Source organism: Leptinotarsa decemlineata, unplaced genomic scaffold (assembly GCF_025532065.1).
Source record: "Leptinotarsa decemlineata unplaced genomic scaffold, Ldec_3_MD MMD2_tig00000882_RagTag_RagTag, whole genome shotgun sequence".
Lineage (NCBI taxonomy): Eukaryota > Metazoa > Arthropoda > Insecta > Coleoptera > Chrysomelidae > Leptinotarsa > Leptinotarsa decemlineata.
The window spans coordinates 21098604-21113785 of record NW_027412556.1 but is presented as its reverse complement, the minus strand read 5'-3'; the positions used below and the strand labels follow the sequence as shown (position 1 = coordinate 21113785).

The 15182-nt window shown below is 32.4% G+C and overlaps 1 protein-coding gene across 1 annotated transcript; it reads right to left on the bottom strand.

The window, feature by feature from the left end:
* Positions 1–2540: 2540 nt before the first annotated feature.
* LOC111505189 (uncharacterized) lies at positions 2541–10679 on the bottom strand. The gene is made up of 2 exons (XM_023159961.2): positions 10309–10679; positions 2541–3925 (listed from the first exon to the last, which is right to left on the bottom strand). The coding sequence occupies exons 1-2, from the start codon at positions 10646–10648 to the stop codon at positions 3588–3590; spliced, it is 678 nt and encodes a 225-aa protein (XP_023015729.1). The 5' UTR covers positions 10649–10679; the 3' UTR covers positions 2541–3587.
* Between the last annotated feature and the right edge of the window lie 4503 nt (positions 10680–15182).

The window sequence follows — 15182 nt, the reverse complement described above, 5'->3', positions numbered from 1 at the left end:
CTATACCTTCCCACACGCAATAAACGTAAAAATTACGGTATGGATTTTCATATGGTTCTCACGACGAAGTGAATCAATAGAAAGTTTCATGTTGATAATTGATTATTTGTTATGTTTGCATTAGTTGAAATATGGTGATGTAATCCGAAAGAAGTCGAGGCACTTTCATTGAAAACACTACCTTGCCCCTTTGAGATGAAGCAAATTATTCACTACATATTGATTTTTTTCAAAGGTTTATTTTCTACGTTTGAAGGGGATAGGTGAAAGCACTCGAATGACCTATAAATAGACAGATCTCGAAGGAATAAGTCCAGTTATCACCCGAAGACGATTGTGGATACTAACAATCAAACGTCGTGAATTAACATGGCTTGAAATCTTTTAATTTTGTTGATAATTTTTAATTTTCATCTCGTGTTAATAGTTCAATTTTTTATTTTTTCATTGTTACTTGTATTTCATTTAAATGTCATTTCAGTTTTTTTGCTAGCTATAATTGTTCTTTTTCAGCTAATCTTTTTAATTCTTATAAATTTCTTCAGGGATTTCAAAACAATCTATATAATATTAGACAATGGAAGTCCGAACGGATGAAAATTATTTTCTACACTCATTTGAATGTTTGAAATAATGGTGAAATGATGGTCGAATATATTGTGGTGATAGGACAGCTAATATTCGGATACGATATTGATATTTATAAAATTAATTCCTCAGTTACCTTGAGCTTTTCATGTACATCATAATTGCCCTCCACATTATAAAACTAGAATCAATATTTCAGAACATATCGCAAACTCATAACTATCGCACGAGGAAATAAACTCAATAGGCATTACAAACACATGCAGCACGCGTGATGAAGAAATGTTGCAGTTGCATCGATTTTGTTTAACGCATTGATTCATATTTTTGTTTCGTGTTGTCCTTAGGTGGATAATAACTGACATATTTCAAATTGAATCGATATTTGCAAACATATTTTTTTATTGAATTTTATCAAGGGTCATTATATGTTACAAGATGATGCGACATTATGACAGAATAAAAAATGTTGGTATATATTTTCTAGACCTGTATTAAGCCGGATCATGTCACTAGTTGTATATTGGAACAGTTGCAATCATCAATGCAAATTTCAATCATTTTACTTTTCTGAAATAAAAAGTCATTAACAGAAGAACTGAAAATATTCAACTAAATCGTCCATTCCCAATTAACTTAGGTCAGAACTACTTTCCGAAACATAATGTTCTTATCAAAATGTAGGTATCTAGGTCTCCTTCGAATCCATATATAGCCAACCAGAGGAGTCAAACCGTGGCAGTCCCACTTCATTTGCCCAACAATCAACACATCAAATCGATTTGAAATTTTCCGCCTTATTCACAGTTGTTCTATAATCGATAATACTGAAAATTGTTAAGGAATTTTTTCATAATATCTAACTTAGTCAAAAAATAGGTAACCGTGAAATCTTTCCTAAAATCTCATTCATCTATGCGCAAGTGAAAGAACACAGAAATCTAGGTACTTCAATTACTTTCTCTGAAACATTCACTTGAACTTATTTTAACCAATTCATTTGACACACGTTATTTGGCGAACACAAATTCAATTATTCTCATTATAAATGAGTTAACGATTTGTATCATATCTTTATTGTGAATGACAGTCAACAATTCAATGTGTTAGGGACACCTGCTGTCATCTTGTGGTTTTAATTGGCACTACAAATATGATTTCACCTCTCACTTATTTTTTTATTTCCGTAGCTAACCCGGTACTCCGCTTTCAATACAAGAGACACTTTCTAATTTTATTCTCATCAAAATATTCTTGAACCTGTTTCGATTTTACCTTCTACCTTGGTCGTGAGCCATTGCCAAGGTGAAATTTACTTATATGCCCGGCAGCACTAGAACTTTCGAGCCAAACTGAATCCTATTGGCGCGTTTCTAAAAACCCAATTTACTATATTCGAGTCGTTTGTACTCGTGATATTCCCCCAGAACAAACCAGTTTCCTCTCCCAAGGAAAAGCCACTCACCGTAACTGGGTCAATGGGTGATTGACATCGGTTGAACTTGTGGGGATCTTAAGAAAGGCAATTCAGAGAAATTTCTTTCATGTAGGCCGGTTTTCAATGTCATGAAAAGCCGGATATAAGAACAAGTCTTATTTATTCGATGTTTTTAATTAAAATATACCGAGTTGGAATGGAAATGTGTATGTATTTTTATGAATATAAACAATATAATGAAATATATTTATAGGATAAATTGAAACGGAAATATTCTTACAGTTTTCTAAAAAAATAGCTTTTAGCGTTCGATATTCGTGAATTGAAAATTCAATTTTAACTTACACTTTTCAAGCGATATATTTTGAATAAGTAGCTGAAACATTTTTCTAATCTCATGGTCCCACTTAACATTGAAAAGAGTGTTGGATAAAAAGTTGTGTGAATATTCAGATATATGTTTCCTGATTTTTTTTTGCAAAAAAAGGTGCTTTGGAGAAATAAAAAGTAAAGCTATCAATAGTATCTTTTATTGAAGGCGATTTGTTCTACAAGGAAGTGAGATTTGATTCAAATGACAATTGTACATAGACAAGGTCTTGAAAAATTATATCATGAATATATTTCATTCATAACAGAAAATATTGTTCCTGAGGTCACCGTTGTCCGTATAATTTGTGGAAATTAATATTCTCGCTATTTTGATGCAATTCATTTCGAGTACTCAGATTTGGCAATATGCCAATAAATGATTCATTACAAAATATAGAACGTCAATGATTATGACGTTGAAGAAAGAGAAAAACTGGCCTTCTATGCAGTATCTTCTAGTGCACTTGAAATGTTTTAATTTTCATGTGTTATTGTTCATTCGAGCAGGTTATCTTTATCAAATGAAACAAGTCGCAATTTGTACAGCACACTTAACAAAAAGGCACCCAACAATCAAATAATTCAGCTATTGTTGTGAAGTTGAATATTTCATGTCTCAAATTGGGCAGAAAACATTGTTGAGAATTCAAAGTAAGTTGTCAAAATCAACTTTGCTGTGATGGTTTCAAAGAAGAAATTGCAAAAGTCATACGTGCAGGTATTTACAATAATTTTGGAATGTATTAGGAGAAATGAAAATGATAAAATAAGTGATGAAGATGAAATTATTACGTGTGTAGGGGATGACTAGTCAAAAAATTGGTAATTGTCAAGTAATATTAATCATGTGCGTCACTGGTAAATATGAGTTAATCAAGTTTGTTTGTAGTGATAATATAAATAACTCTAGTCAGGTGATCCCTGAAAAATATACGAAATTAGTCAGTCACCTTTGTATGTCGTATTCCTATGAATGAAATACCATTTTGTACAATATTCAACAACCCAATAAATATATGAATAATAAATTACTATCCTAGGACTAATGAGATTCATATTGTTCTATTTTTTCCAATTCTCGTCAAATATCTCATGGAAACTGTCTGAATTCTGTACAATTAATATTCATAACGGCCTGTTCAGGAGATATTTTTCTTTGGAGACATGTACATCCATCTTGATAAATACTTTAATGAGTTTTGTACTCTTCCCATCCCTGGAAAGCCATATCACTCGCATCCCTTTTCTTCCTATACTCGTGCCCATGGCCATGACCTGCATGTATGACGGTATGACCACCATCATCATGATCTGAACTGACAAGTTTCTTCAAGCCTATGACCACAGACAGCATGAGAGCTAGGGCTGATACCATCAGAGCTTTCATGGCAAGAAGACCGACACCACCGATTCCAAGAGCAGCCATCATCTTTCCCATCATGAGTCCCATCATCATAACTCCTGCACCGCCTCCTCCACCGCCACCTCCTTTGCCTCCTCCACCACCGCCACCTTTTCTTGGTGAACCTGTAAATAAAATACCAATTGAAAAGTCGTTAGAAAAAGTTTGGTTTGTGAATATATACATTGCATCTTAGTCATAAAGAGTGATCTTGAATGAGTCATTTGATAATGTAGCTGCAAAAAAATTTATATCACTTCATCTTTTGTTATCAGGGGGATATACGTGATAAACAACCCAATAAAAATCCATATATTGAAAATTATATTTTTGAATTTGAAACGATGAGATAATTCAGAAAAAATTGAAATATATTTTTGATTTTGTATTTACGATTTCGAACTAAGAAGAGGAAGTTAACAGCCAAATTAATTCCATCAAGTGTTTGAACTGAGTAAATAAATGAAATCTTTTGTCCCTCTGTATATTCTGAAGAATATTAGTTGGTTAGAATGGTAGTTTCTCCTCGTGAATTATCAACAATAGTTGACTGCTCACTGCGAGATTTCTATTTCAACCATAGAAAAATGTCCAGTGAAGTCGAATGGGGGGAATCTGGATAACCATTCTGTAGAACCTTCACTTCCAATCCATCGACCCGAAAAGTTATTATAGAGAACCTCCCTCATTGGAACTTCATTTTGTTACAGAATCATCTCATTTTTCAATAAAAGATCTGAGTGGATGGCGTTAATAATGCTTTGCAGAACTTAATTTATCGAAAAATCAAAAAATCCCACATCATTTGGGTTTGCTTCCAAAGTTTCTGGTAAACATTTAGTTTCTAAGGTTTCTGGTGTGGATTTGGCGTATTACATTGAGATTCGAATAACTTCAGCCTCGGAAATTCTGACAATTTATTTGCCCATTTATCTGAGAAACATAAGGTGTTCAACAAACTTGGACTTGAACTTACAATAGAATATCATGAAGTTCAACTCTAATAAAGAACTCACTATTATTCAATTCATAGGTTATTTTCATTTCATAAGAGTGGGATTTGTGTCGATGGGAAATTCTGAAAACATTTGTACGATTCACTATTGATGCTTAAAATAAGTTAGTCAAAAATTGACTATGTTCCATCAATGTAACCATGAATTTAAATTATAATTAATTTGTTATTGACTGTTCCTGAACGACCATGTTGTCTGTTATCAATTTCAGCAGTTTCTTCTTTTTGGAAACATAAAGAGTTACTTTTGTAGATTTTTCATCTCAGTGGAAGAAAGTCTCCATTTTCGATTTCGAAGTGTAAAAACCAAACTCAAGTTATTCAACAATAAATACTTCATTGTGAGATTTTCAGTATTGGTGATATACGAATTGAAAATATTAAATTTGAGAAAATAAAATCAATTTGATGAAATAATATGTAGAAAGGTAAAGAAACGAAAAATGAAGAGATAGGTTAACCTACCAAAAACCATTTCAAGATCAATATTTACGATGATCACATACTATACAAAGTAATACACACAATCAACTTGATGGGTACAATTTGAAACCTCTGACATGAAAGGGATTTATGGAAAACACTTTTCCCTCGCCAGAACAAAAATGCTGTCTGTCGACGCGAGTTTCGCTAAACGAGTTAGTATCATCAGAAGATGACTAACGCCCAACTTCTAATAAGTCTTCTTATATTTTCATACGCATTCAGACGAATTATTACATGACCTGGGGGTCAATAACTCCACATACCGAGTGTTATTTGCTGCCCAGCTGTAGGTATTCTACCTGTGATTACGTAACAGTGCAAAATAGGAGCTGTTATGAATGAGACTTTTGTCACCGTTCATAGAACTTATTCCACATTTTTAGATTTCTAAACTTTCGAAGGCACCACTTTTGTAACAGATGTACACTAGCGCTTTCTAGTTCATTATTTGAAATTTCTCATATGTCGCAACTGAAAATAATTAGGATTCACATAAGTAACAAAGTCTAGTTTGTTGGAAGAACAGCTACAATGCTAAAAAATGCGTGGAGATCATGCAGAAGATGAATGTTCTATTCAGATTAATCCTCGAAGTAGAGTATTATTGCCTAGCTTTGTATGTGCACCAAACCTCAGAGTGTTAACTGAACCGAGGGATTATGAATTCGTGGTATTTCCTTCTTGTAACTCACCGTGGGGTTGGTATAAAGCTCAGCTTGTATGCCATACATAATGTTTTTAGAATAGTATATAGTCTTAGAAATGACAACGAAAATTGAGAATAGAGAGTGAGTAATTTTAGTACTATTAGCTGCACATCAAAATGAAATCATAAATTAAACTCTTCAGATTTTCTATAGTTGCGTGGTGTCCCAGAAAACAGTTGAGGAAGATATATCCGTCTGAATTGAGAGGAGCATATTCTTAGGAGAGATTGATTTTTGGGGAAGAAAGATTTGGCTTATTACTTCCCAATCTTCATATAAAAAATGTGGAAATATTCCAAAGGAAGAAAGAAAGCATTCAATTTGAAGAAAGGTAAGTATCCAAAAATGTATTAGTCATGTTATAAGGTGAAAATAATACAAGCTCGTCGCCGCTAAATGTCCCACCTTCAGTAACTTTGCGAGTAGAAAATAGCTCACTCACACCGTCAATATCACAAAATCTTCAACTAGTCACAATTACGAAATGATTCAAGTCCAAGAATGAGAACTTCGGAATTTTGCGAAATTATTAGGCGGTCCTCACGGTTGTAAGGAGATTAACGTCATAGAAACCTGGGAAAAAAATAGAGTTGGCTTTTCCGCAATGAGAATAGTCTCACCGAAAAAAATCTTATAAACAAGCTAACGCTTCACAAATACAGACTGTTTTCACTTCACCATCTGAACCAACTCATCTCCGTCTTGGTTGGTGACAGATGGAGATGTCGTAAATATCCCTCCATCCTTTCTCTTTGAGGGTCATGGAAAATAAGTTTCGTCAATGATGCTTTGCTACATTCAAGTGTTTTACAGGCAAACCCATAACATGCAAAGTCACTTCATATGTTCTCGGAGAAAAGTTCAAGGAGAAATTAATTGATTTTACTTTCCTACAGGAACCCTGTACAAGAAATTCAGATTGAGTAATCAGACTGAGCAGTGTTCCTGGTGTAATAATATCGTACCCTGGAGTGAAAACCTCAGTATGTTTAGCCATCGTGAAAAATAGTGATTTGAAATGTTTTTATGCCAGGCTTTATTCGTTCATTCATTTACTGAAGAAATTGAAGATAAGAAAATCCTAATTGGATTACTTTTCTTCCCGAGTGGTTCACATATGAATCGAAAACATCTTCAGGTTCTGGTGGAGATTGGTAAAAACCAACAGAGATTGATAGAAATCAACCCCAAACAGTAATTAATAAGTAGTTGAGCAACCTTGGAAAATCATAGGTCTTTCAAAAAAGACTCATTCTAATGAAAAGACTCAACAAATCATTTCTGATCTGGAACAAAACTGAAAAAAACTGCAAGTTGTTCCATCGGACCACAACTTGTTTATGGCTTTCGACTTTGCCAAACATTAAAGAAGAGTTTCAGGCTCCTGAAGTTAATTATACATGAATTGTTCCATTGTCTATTCTGAGGCATCCTTCAAATGCCTCCCTCCCAATACTTGTTACATTACAGCAGGGTGTCCTACGTTGTTGAACAAGTCTACTCACTAGACACTATCATTTGGACTGTCGAGAGATATGAGTAGTACGAGTCATATTTGTTTAGAAAATAATGAAACAGCGGAACATATATTCGATTTGCTTGGCTGTCTGCAGTCTGAATCAGGTTTTTGGAGTAAAGCAGAGTTCCACTCTTGTCATCTGACTCGAAATGTCACTCACAAAATAGGATTATCGGTTCTGTCAGGGAGCTGAACATATTTGGTCGAGTGTTCATAGAAAGAGTAAAATACATATCAACACCATCACAGTCAATTGAAACCTTTTGAAATGAAAAAATCTATCGATGCTATGTTTCGGTATGATATTTGAGAAACAAGAGAAATGCAAATTTTCATATACCTAATTGGTTAATTCAAAAATTGTCTAAAGATGCAAAATTTTCAATAATAAATTGAAAAATCTTCTTGGAGAAATTGATACTGTCTGGATTGTACCCCAATTTATTGGATCCAGAAGAGTAGTAGCCGAAAATCAAGGTTATAACATCGAAAACAAAGCAGTGAATTGGAATTATTCAGAAAGTTTCTGAAATCATTTGGAAAAAAGATTTTTCTTTCAAGAAAAGGCTCTTTCGTAACTGCTATTTCAATGTAGAAATTGAATTACACAAAAAAAGTACTTCCGTATGAACGCTGAATTATACGAAAGACACGTTTCTTTATTTCGTTTATATTCGAAACTTTCGTGATGGAATCGAATCAGATATCATTCACAGGATTCCTACACAATACAATTGATGGAACAAGTAAAATTTTACTTACAGCTCAATTTTTATATGGAAAAAACTGATTACATAGGGTTTTTTCCAGTTAGTGTCTGAAAATTATTTCTCAGCATGATCTATACCTTTGTATAGAGTCAATTTTTTGAAATTGCTTGCTTCCTTTCTTACTGTGGAAGATTCCTACATATTTCGTATCCAGATGGTGGAGTAGAAAGCCAAAACCCTTCTTTCCCAAAAATCAATCTCTCCTAAAAATATACTCTCTTTATGTATACTTTATCATTATTTCTAAATCGAAGAGATCAGCGAAAAAAGTTAAAATTCTGATTCTCAACTTCGTGCTTCTTTCTTCAACATATCATTGATAGACTGGCGTACTTCTCGTAACCTAGAGGTATACCATTCTAATCATGATTGCTGATAGTAATGATTTATCAGTCAGTTCTACTGAGTAAGTAGTTCAAAATTATGCTGGTGAAGACAGACTACATCAGCTTTTTTAAGTGTATTGGGAATGCTATAGTTTGATGGTAAAAGTTCGAATTGATTCAAAATCTATGTCTACCTGAATGCAACAAAAATTAAAAAATAATATACAGGGTGTCTCTAACTGTCTTTGCTATATCCGAAAGGATGATTATAGATAAATTTGAAAGAATATTCTCATAAATATTCACTACCTGAAATGATTCATTCGTGATATAACAATATTTTTTTAAATTTCTTCATATGCATCGTATATTTCTGGATTCATCAAGTTTAAATAAAATGAAGATGACACAATCCTAATGAGATTATTTTTTTTTCCCGAGTGGTTCACAGATGAATTGAAAACGTCTTCAGGTGCTGGTGGAGATTGGTAGAAACCAACAGAGATTGAGTTGAATCAACCCCGAACAGTAAATAATGAGCAGTTGAGCAACCTTGGAAAATCTTAGGTTTTTCAAAAAAGACTCACTGTAATGGAAAGACTCAACAAATCATTTCTGATCTGGAACAAAACTGAAAAAAAAAGCTGCAAGCTGTTCCATCGGACCACAACTTCTTTATGGCTTTCAACTTTGCCAAACATTGAAGATGAGTTTCAGGATTCTTGATGAATTGTTCCATTGTTCATTCTGAGGCATCCTACAAATGCCTCCCTCCCAATACTTGTTACATCACAGCAGGGTGTCCTACGTTGTTGAACAAATCTACTCACTAGACACTATCATTTGGACTGTCGAAAGATATGAGTAGTACGAGTCATATTTGTTTACAATTTTGTAAATGTAAATGTAATGTAAATGTAAATGAAACAGCGGAACATATATACAATCTGCTTGCCTGACTGCAGTCCGAATCAGGTTTTTGGGGTAAAGCAGAGTTCCACTCTTGTCATCTGACTCGAAATGTCACTCACAAAATAGGCTTATCGGTTTCATCAGGGAGCGGAACATATTTTGTCGAGTGTTCATAGAAAGAGTAAAATAAATATCAACAAATATCTTTTGTTTCACCACCATCATAATCAATTGAAACCTTTTGAAATGAAAAAATTGATGCTGTGTTTCGGTATAATATTTGAGAAACTAGAGAAATGCAAATTCTCATATACCTAATTAGTTCCTAATTGTCTGAAGATGCGAAATTTTCAAAAATAATTCAAGAGACATTGATTTCTGGATTGTACCTCATTGTGTTGGATCCAGAAGAGTAGTAGCCGAAAATCAAATTCATATCATCGAAAACAATACAATGAATTGGAATGATTCAGAAAGTTTCTGTTCCATCATTGAAGTGACAACCAGTGTCTGTTTCAAGTGGAACAGACACTAGCTGTCTGTTCCACTTGGAACAAACATAATTCATAAGTTCTTCGTTATTGATGTGTATCATTTCCAAAAATATTCTTTTTACTATAACCTCTAGTTAGTAAGTACATTTTTTACATTTGTCTTACATATATATATATATATATATATATATATATATATATATATATATATATATATATATTCGAAAAGTTTCACAGTTCAAGTATATTGAATACGTTTTGAAATTAATTGAAACTCACTTTCGTCCTCTTTCCCATCAACTTCATTCATGGCAGTTTTCAAGGCTCTTCCGAAACCTTCACCGGGCATGAGTTCTGGAAGTCTTATCCGCAACTCATGATGCTCTAAATAGTTTTCCACTACTCCCAACACAGTTCCATCATCAATATTAGCTCTTGCATCATTTTCACTACTTGTACTGATGATGTGCACTCCATCACCAATTTTAACATCGTCGGGTTGAGACCTCAAAAATTGCCGAAATACTTTCGTCAAAATTTGAAAGCCATATGGTCCTTCTGTCGACGCTCGGACATCCGAAAGGAAAAATATTGCACTAATTAACACTAAGTACTTCATGTTCTAGGACACTCGATGAAATGTAGTAGCATGTATAACAGATCTGCTCTTATATGAAACGAGGTGGAAAAAAAAAGAATCTACTTTTCCAAACTTTTCATTATTGGCACTTAGTGGAGCAGAAAACGAGAAAAGAAATTAAAACAGATAGACTAAGAATTGGATCTGTGAGATGAATTGACCTGCTTAGAGATCGAATCTCTAATGGTTTCTTTTTACGGGGGTTTTCGATAACTTCTTGAATTTTGCAAATCACTACAACCATAATTGTTGAAATTTATCAAGTACTACTCAAATATCGACTGTATCATTGCATATCATGTTTATATAAATTATCCTAATCTGGGATTTTGAAGAATCATTTGTTATTGAATGACAAAATATATTTCTTTCATTTCGTCAGTTCGGACTTCCATTGTCTTATATGATAAAAATTGATTTGAAATGCCTGAAAGGATCTCTAAAAAATAAAAAAGATTAGCTGAAAAACAACAATGATATCAAGCAAAAAACTGAAATTACAATGAAATAAAATACAAGCAATAATGAGAATTAAAAATTAATAACAATAATAATTAAAATATTCCAAGCCAAGTTACTTCCCAATTTTTTTTTTAATTAATTCGGTCGTTACTCAAAGATCAATAGTTATTTCATAAACTACACCTCACGATTTGATCTCCACAAACTTCATTTGAAAAAACTGTTGTGTTAGCGAAACATGTGATATATTTTTCAAATAAAGTTCGTGGACATCAAATCGTGAGGTGTAGTTTATGAAATTACTTCACGACGTTTCGATTGTAAGTATCCACAATCGACTTCCGGTAATAACTGTTATCACCCGAAGACGCTTGTATTCAATCCCATTGTACTTTCAGTATTTCATATAATTGTTATTTTTCAGCTAATCTTTTCAATTTTCCATAGATTCTTTCAGGGATTTCAAATCAATTTATAAAATATTAGACAATGGAGGTCCGAACAAATGAAATGTACCACGAAACATTGTCAACCACCTTCAAACATACATTTCTTTCATTGGCAAAGTTGGGATTTGAAGAAAAAGCACTTTTATATTATTTCTTATGTGTCTTCGAGACACATAACAAACAGTTCACTCTTTCTTGATCAATGAATCAAGATCACACAAGTTCCTGAAGTTTTCCCAGAAGGCCTTATGATGTTGAAATTTATAAAAGTGATAAGATTGGTTGATGAAATTGTACAAATTGTTTTGATCCGTATATTGAGAAATTGGGATTATTGTTATTTCAGAAATATACATACGTGAAAAACATACGTGAAAAACATACGTGAAAAACACACTTTCCCAGTGTGTGTCTGAAAGTTACTTCAGCATGATCTACACCTCTGTATTGAGTTAAAAATTTTTGAAATTGCTTGCTTCCTTCCTTTGTGTAGAAGATTCCTACATTTTTTGTATCAAGAAAGAGCAACAAAAAAATTCAAATTCTGATTCTTAACTTTCTGCTCTTTTCTTTGTCATCATTGATAGACTGGCGGACTTTACGTAACCTAGAGGTATATCGTTCCAATCATGATTGCTGATAGTAATGATTTATAAGTCAGTTGTATTGTGTAGTTCAAAATTATGCTGGTGAAGAAAAATTAGGTAAATATCACTGAAGTTTTTCTTTCCCAACACCAAATCGTTATTTTTAACACCTCGACATATGTTTCGATCACCAAGTGATCATCTTCAAAGAGGAAGATTGATCTTCCTCTCCAGTAATATTCATTACTACACCAAAGGTTTCAAACAGTGCATCATAAGTATAAATAGATTAGGTATATCAGCTTTCTCAAGTGTATTCAGAATGCTTTAGTTTGATGGTGAAAGTTCAAATTGATTCAAAATCTAATCAATAAACTACAAAAGTGTACAATGAATGACAATGTCTACCTTAATGCAACATGAATTGAAAAATAATATACAGGGTGTTTCTAACTATCATTGCTATATTCAAGTGTATGATTCAATAGACAAATTTGAAAAAATGATCTCAATAATATCCATTTCACAATTTCAAATTAGTTTTGAATTATTTCATATTTTTCAGTTTGTGTTGCTATTAAAGCGTGTTCTTTAAGTTTTCTCAAACTATCATTCATTTCATCAATCCATTGGTTTGAAGGAAGTAATCAAAATTGAACATTCCTTCACATTCAGAAATTGATTATTTTGTATATTTTTTTGAAATTTCAGATTTTATTCAATTTCTCAAATTAAAATCATAAGTTGAGTTGGTAATCCCAACAAACAGTGAAAAAAGAAATAGATTATGTCAACAGAATGTTTAGATCATGGCATCAATATCTATAATTTCATCATCTTTCGTACATAACTATAAAGAACTTTTTCAATTTCAGTTTCATAGAAGAGATTATTCGAAATTATCGTTAACACCTGGTATAGTCAAATGTCTCGAATCAAAAGAGATAGGTAAATGTAAGCTTTTAATACTGCTTATCTAGAACGAGCTGCGGTCATTAGAACAGGATGGCTATACTAGTTTACTTTTAAAGACAAGATCACACGTCCTTCATAGACTGAATTTCAACTGGAGAAAATTGATAGTCATTCAGTTATTAATTGTCGATTAGAACGAGTTATTCCGGTATATTTGGCAGTATTATAGATATTTCAGGATGCAGGATGATTTTTTCTACTATTTCAATATCATGAGCAGTTATTACTGACAATTAATATTGTCGGTTTCTACAATTCCGGTACATTTGCAGATTGGTAGGCTATGAAGTTGATTTATATAGAACATTTCAAGCAGCAGGTGTTTCATCAGAATTCATCATTTTTATGTCATTTATACTTAATGCTTTTGTTTATTAGCGTTGAAAAGAACGAAGGAAACTTAGGTTTCCTTCCAGGTTAGCTTCCCAAATTTCTGCTACCGCAGTTGTCGGTTGATTGGTAAAAACCACCAACACTGACATAAAAACTTGGCAAGTTGACTTGGCTGTCACAATAGGTGGTTCCACTTATGTTTCGCTTGCGTTTACGCAGTTATTTTCATCAAGTACTTTCTTGGTTTTTCTCATTTTGTCTTTCACCAGTTAAAAGGGGAAGGGAGCCAGGCTTCACCTGAACAAAATCAAGATGGATAACGTCATTTTGTCTTCAATCGAGGATCGCCTGCCTGGTACTGACGATGCCCAATAGGCTGAAACAGCTGTATGCCGGTGGCTCTCAAATTGAAATCAATATGGGAATGATCAAAAAGTATTTAGCTATTTATCTTTAAATATATATATATATATATATATATATATATATATATATATATATATATATATATAACTATAAATTACTCTCGAGTTGGGTATTTCAGTCAATATCTGCGGGCTATGGAAACACTATTTTTTGTTATTCAAGCTCTCGGAAATATATTTTTTTCCTTTATCAAGAATATCTACAAAATAAAGATCATGTGAATATTATACAGTAATAGATATGTTAAAAAAAGTCACCAAAGTTAATATAAAACATAAAAAAAGGCATATAAATCCAAACATAAAAACGAAAAGTCAAATGCAAAATATAATTGTGAATTTGACTTAAATTTTGTATTTCTGATTTTTTGTTTAAATTATTATTATGTTCACTTATGTGAACCATTTCTAGAAAAAGCTTTTTGAATTTATTATTTTCAACTGTTAAAATTTCAGTATTTTGATAATCCATAACATGATCTGAAGAGATAACATGTTCAGCTAGTCCACAGAACGTTTGTTCAGTCTGCAGTCACTTTTATGTGAAGTGATTCTTCCAGATAGATTACGACTGGTCTCACCAATGTAAATTGAATCACAAGAAGAACATGGAATACTATATATAACATTAGATTTTTCTTTGTTGCTGAGAGGGGTTTTGATTTTAGAATATAGGGTTGAAATTGTTTTATAAATCTTGGTAGAAATTCTAATACTTTTTAAGTCACGAAATATATTGAGTAATTTAGGGGTTGAATTTGGAATATATCTAATAGAATAATTATATACAATTTGAATATTCTCATTAGAAGAAGGATTATCTGTTTCGGAAATTTCATACCTGATACTATGTGCGGTTAGGGTAGATAAATTTGGATAACCTGAATTAAGATTGAATTTGGGTAAGTTGAATAAATATTCATTCAAAAGCTCAGGAGGATATGAATTTTCCATCAGAATACTTTTTAAAAATTTTTTTGCTGTTACAAAATTTTCAACGTCAAATTTTGCATTTGACTTTTCGTTTTTATGTTTGGATTTATATGCCTTTTTTTATATTTTATACTAACTTTGGTGAATTTTTGTAACATATCTATCAGTGTATAATATTCACATGATCTTTATTCTGTAAATTTTCTTGATAAAGTTCTTCGTTATTGATGTGTATCATTTCCAAAAATATTCTTTTTACTATAACCTCTAGTTAGTAAGTACATTTTTTACATTTGTCTTACATATATATATATATATATATATATATATATATATATATATATATATA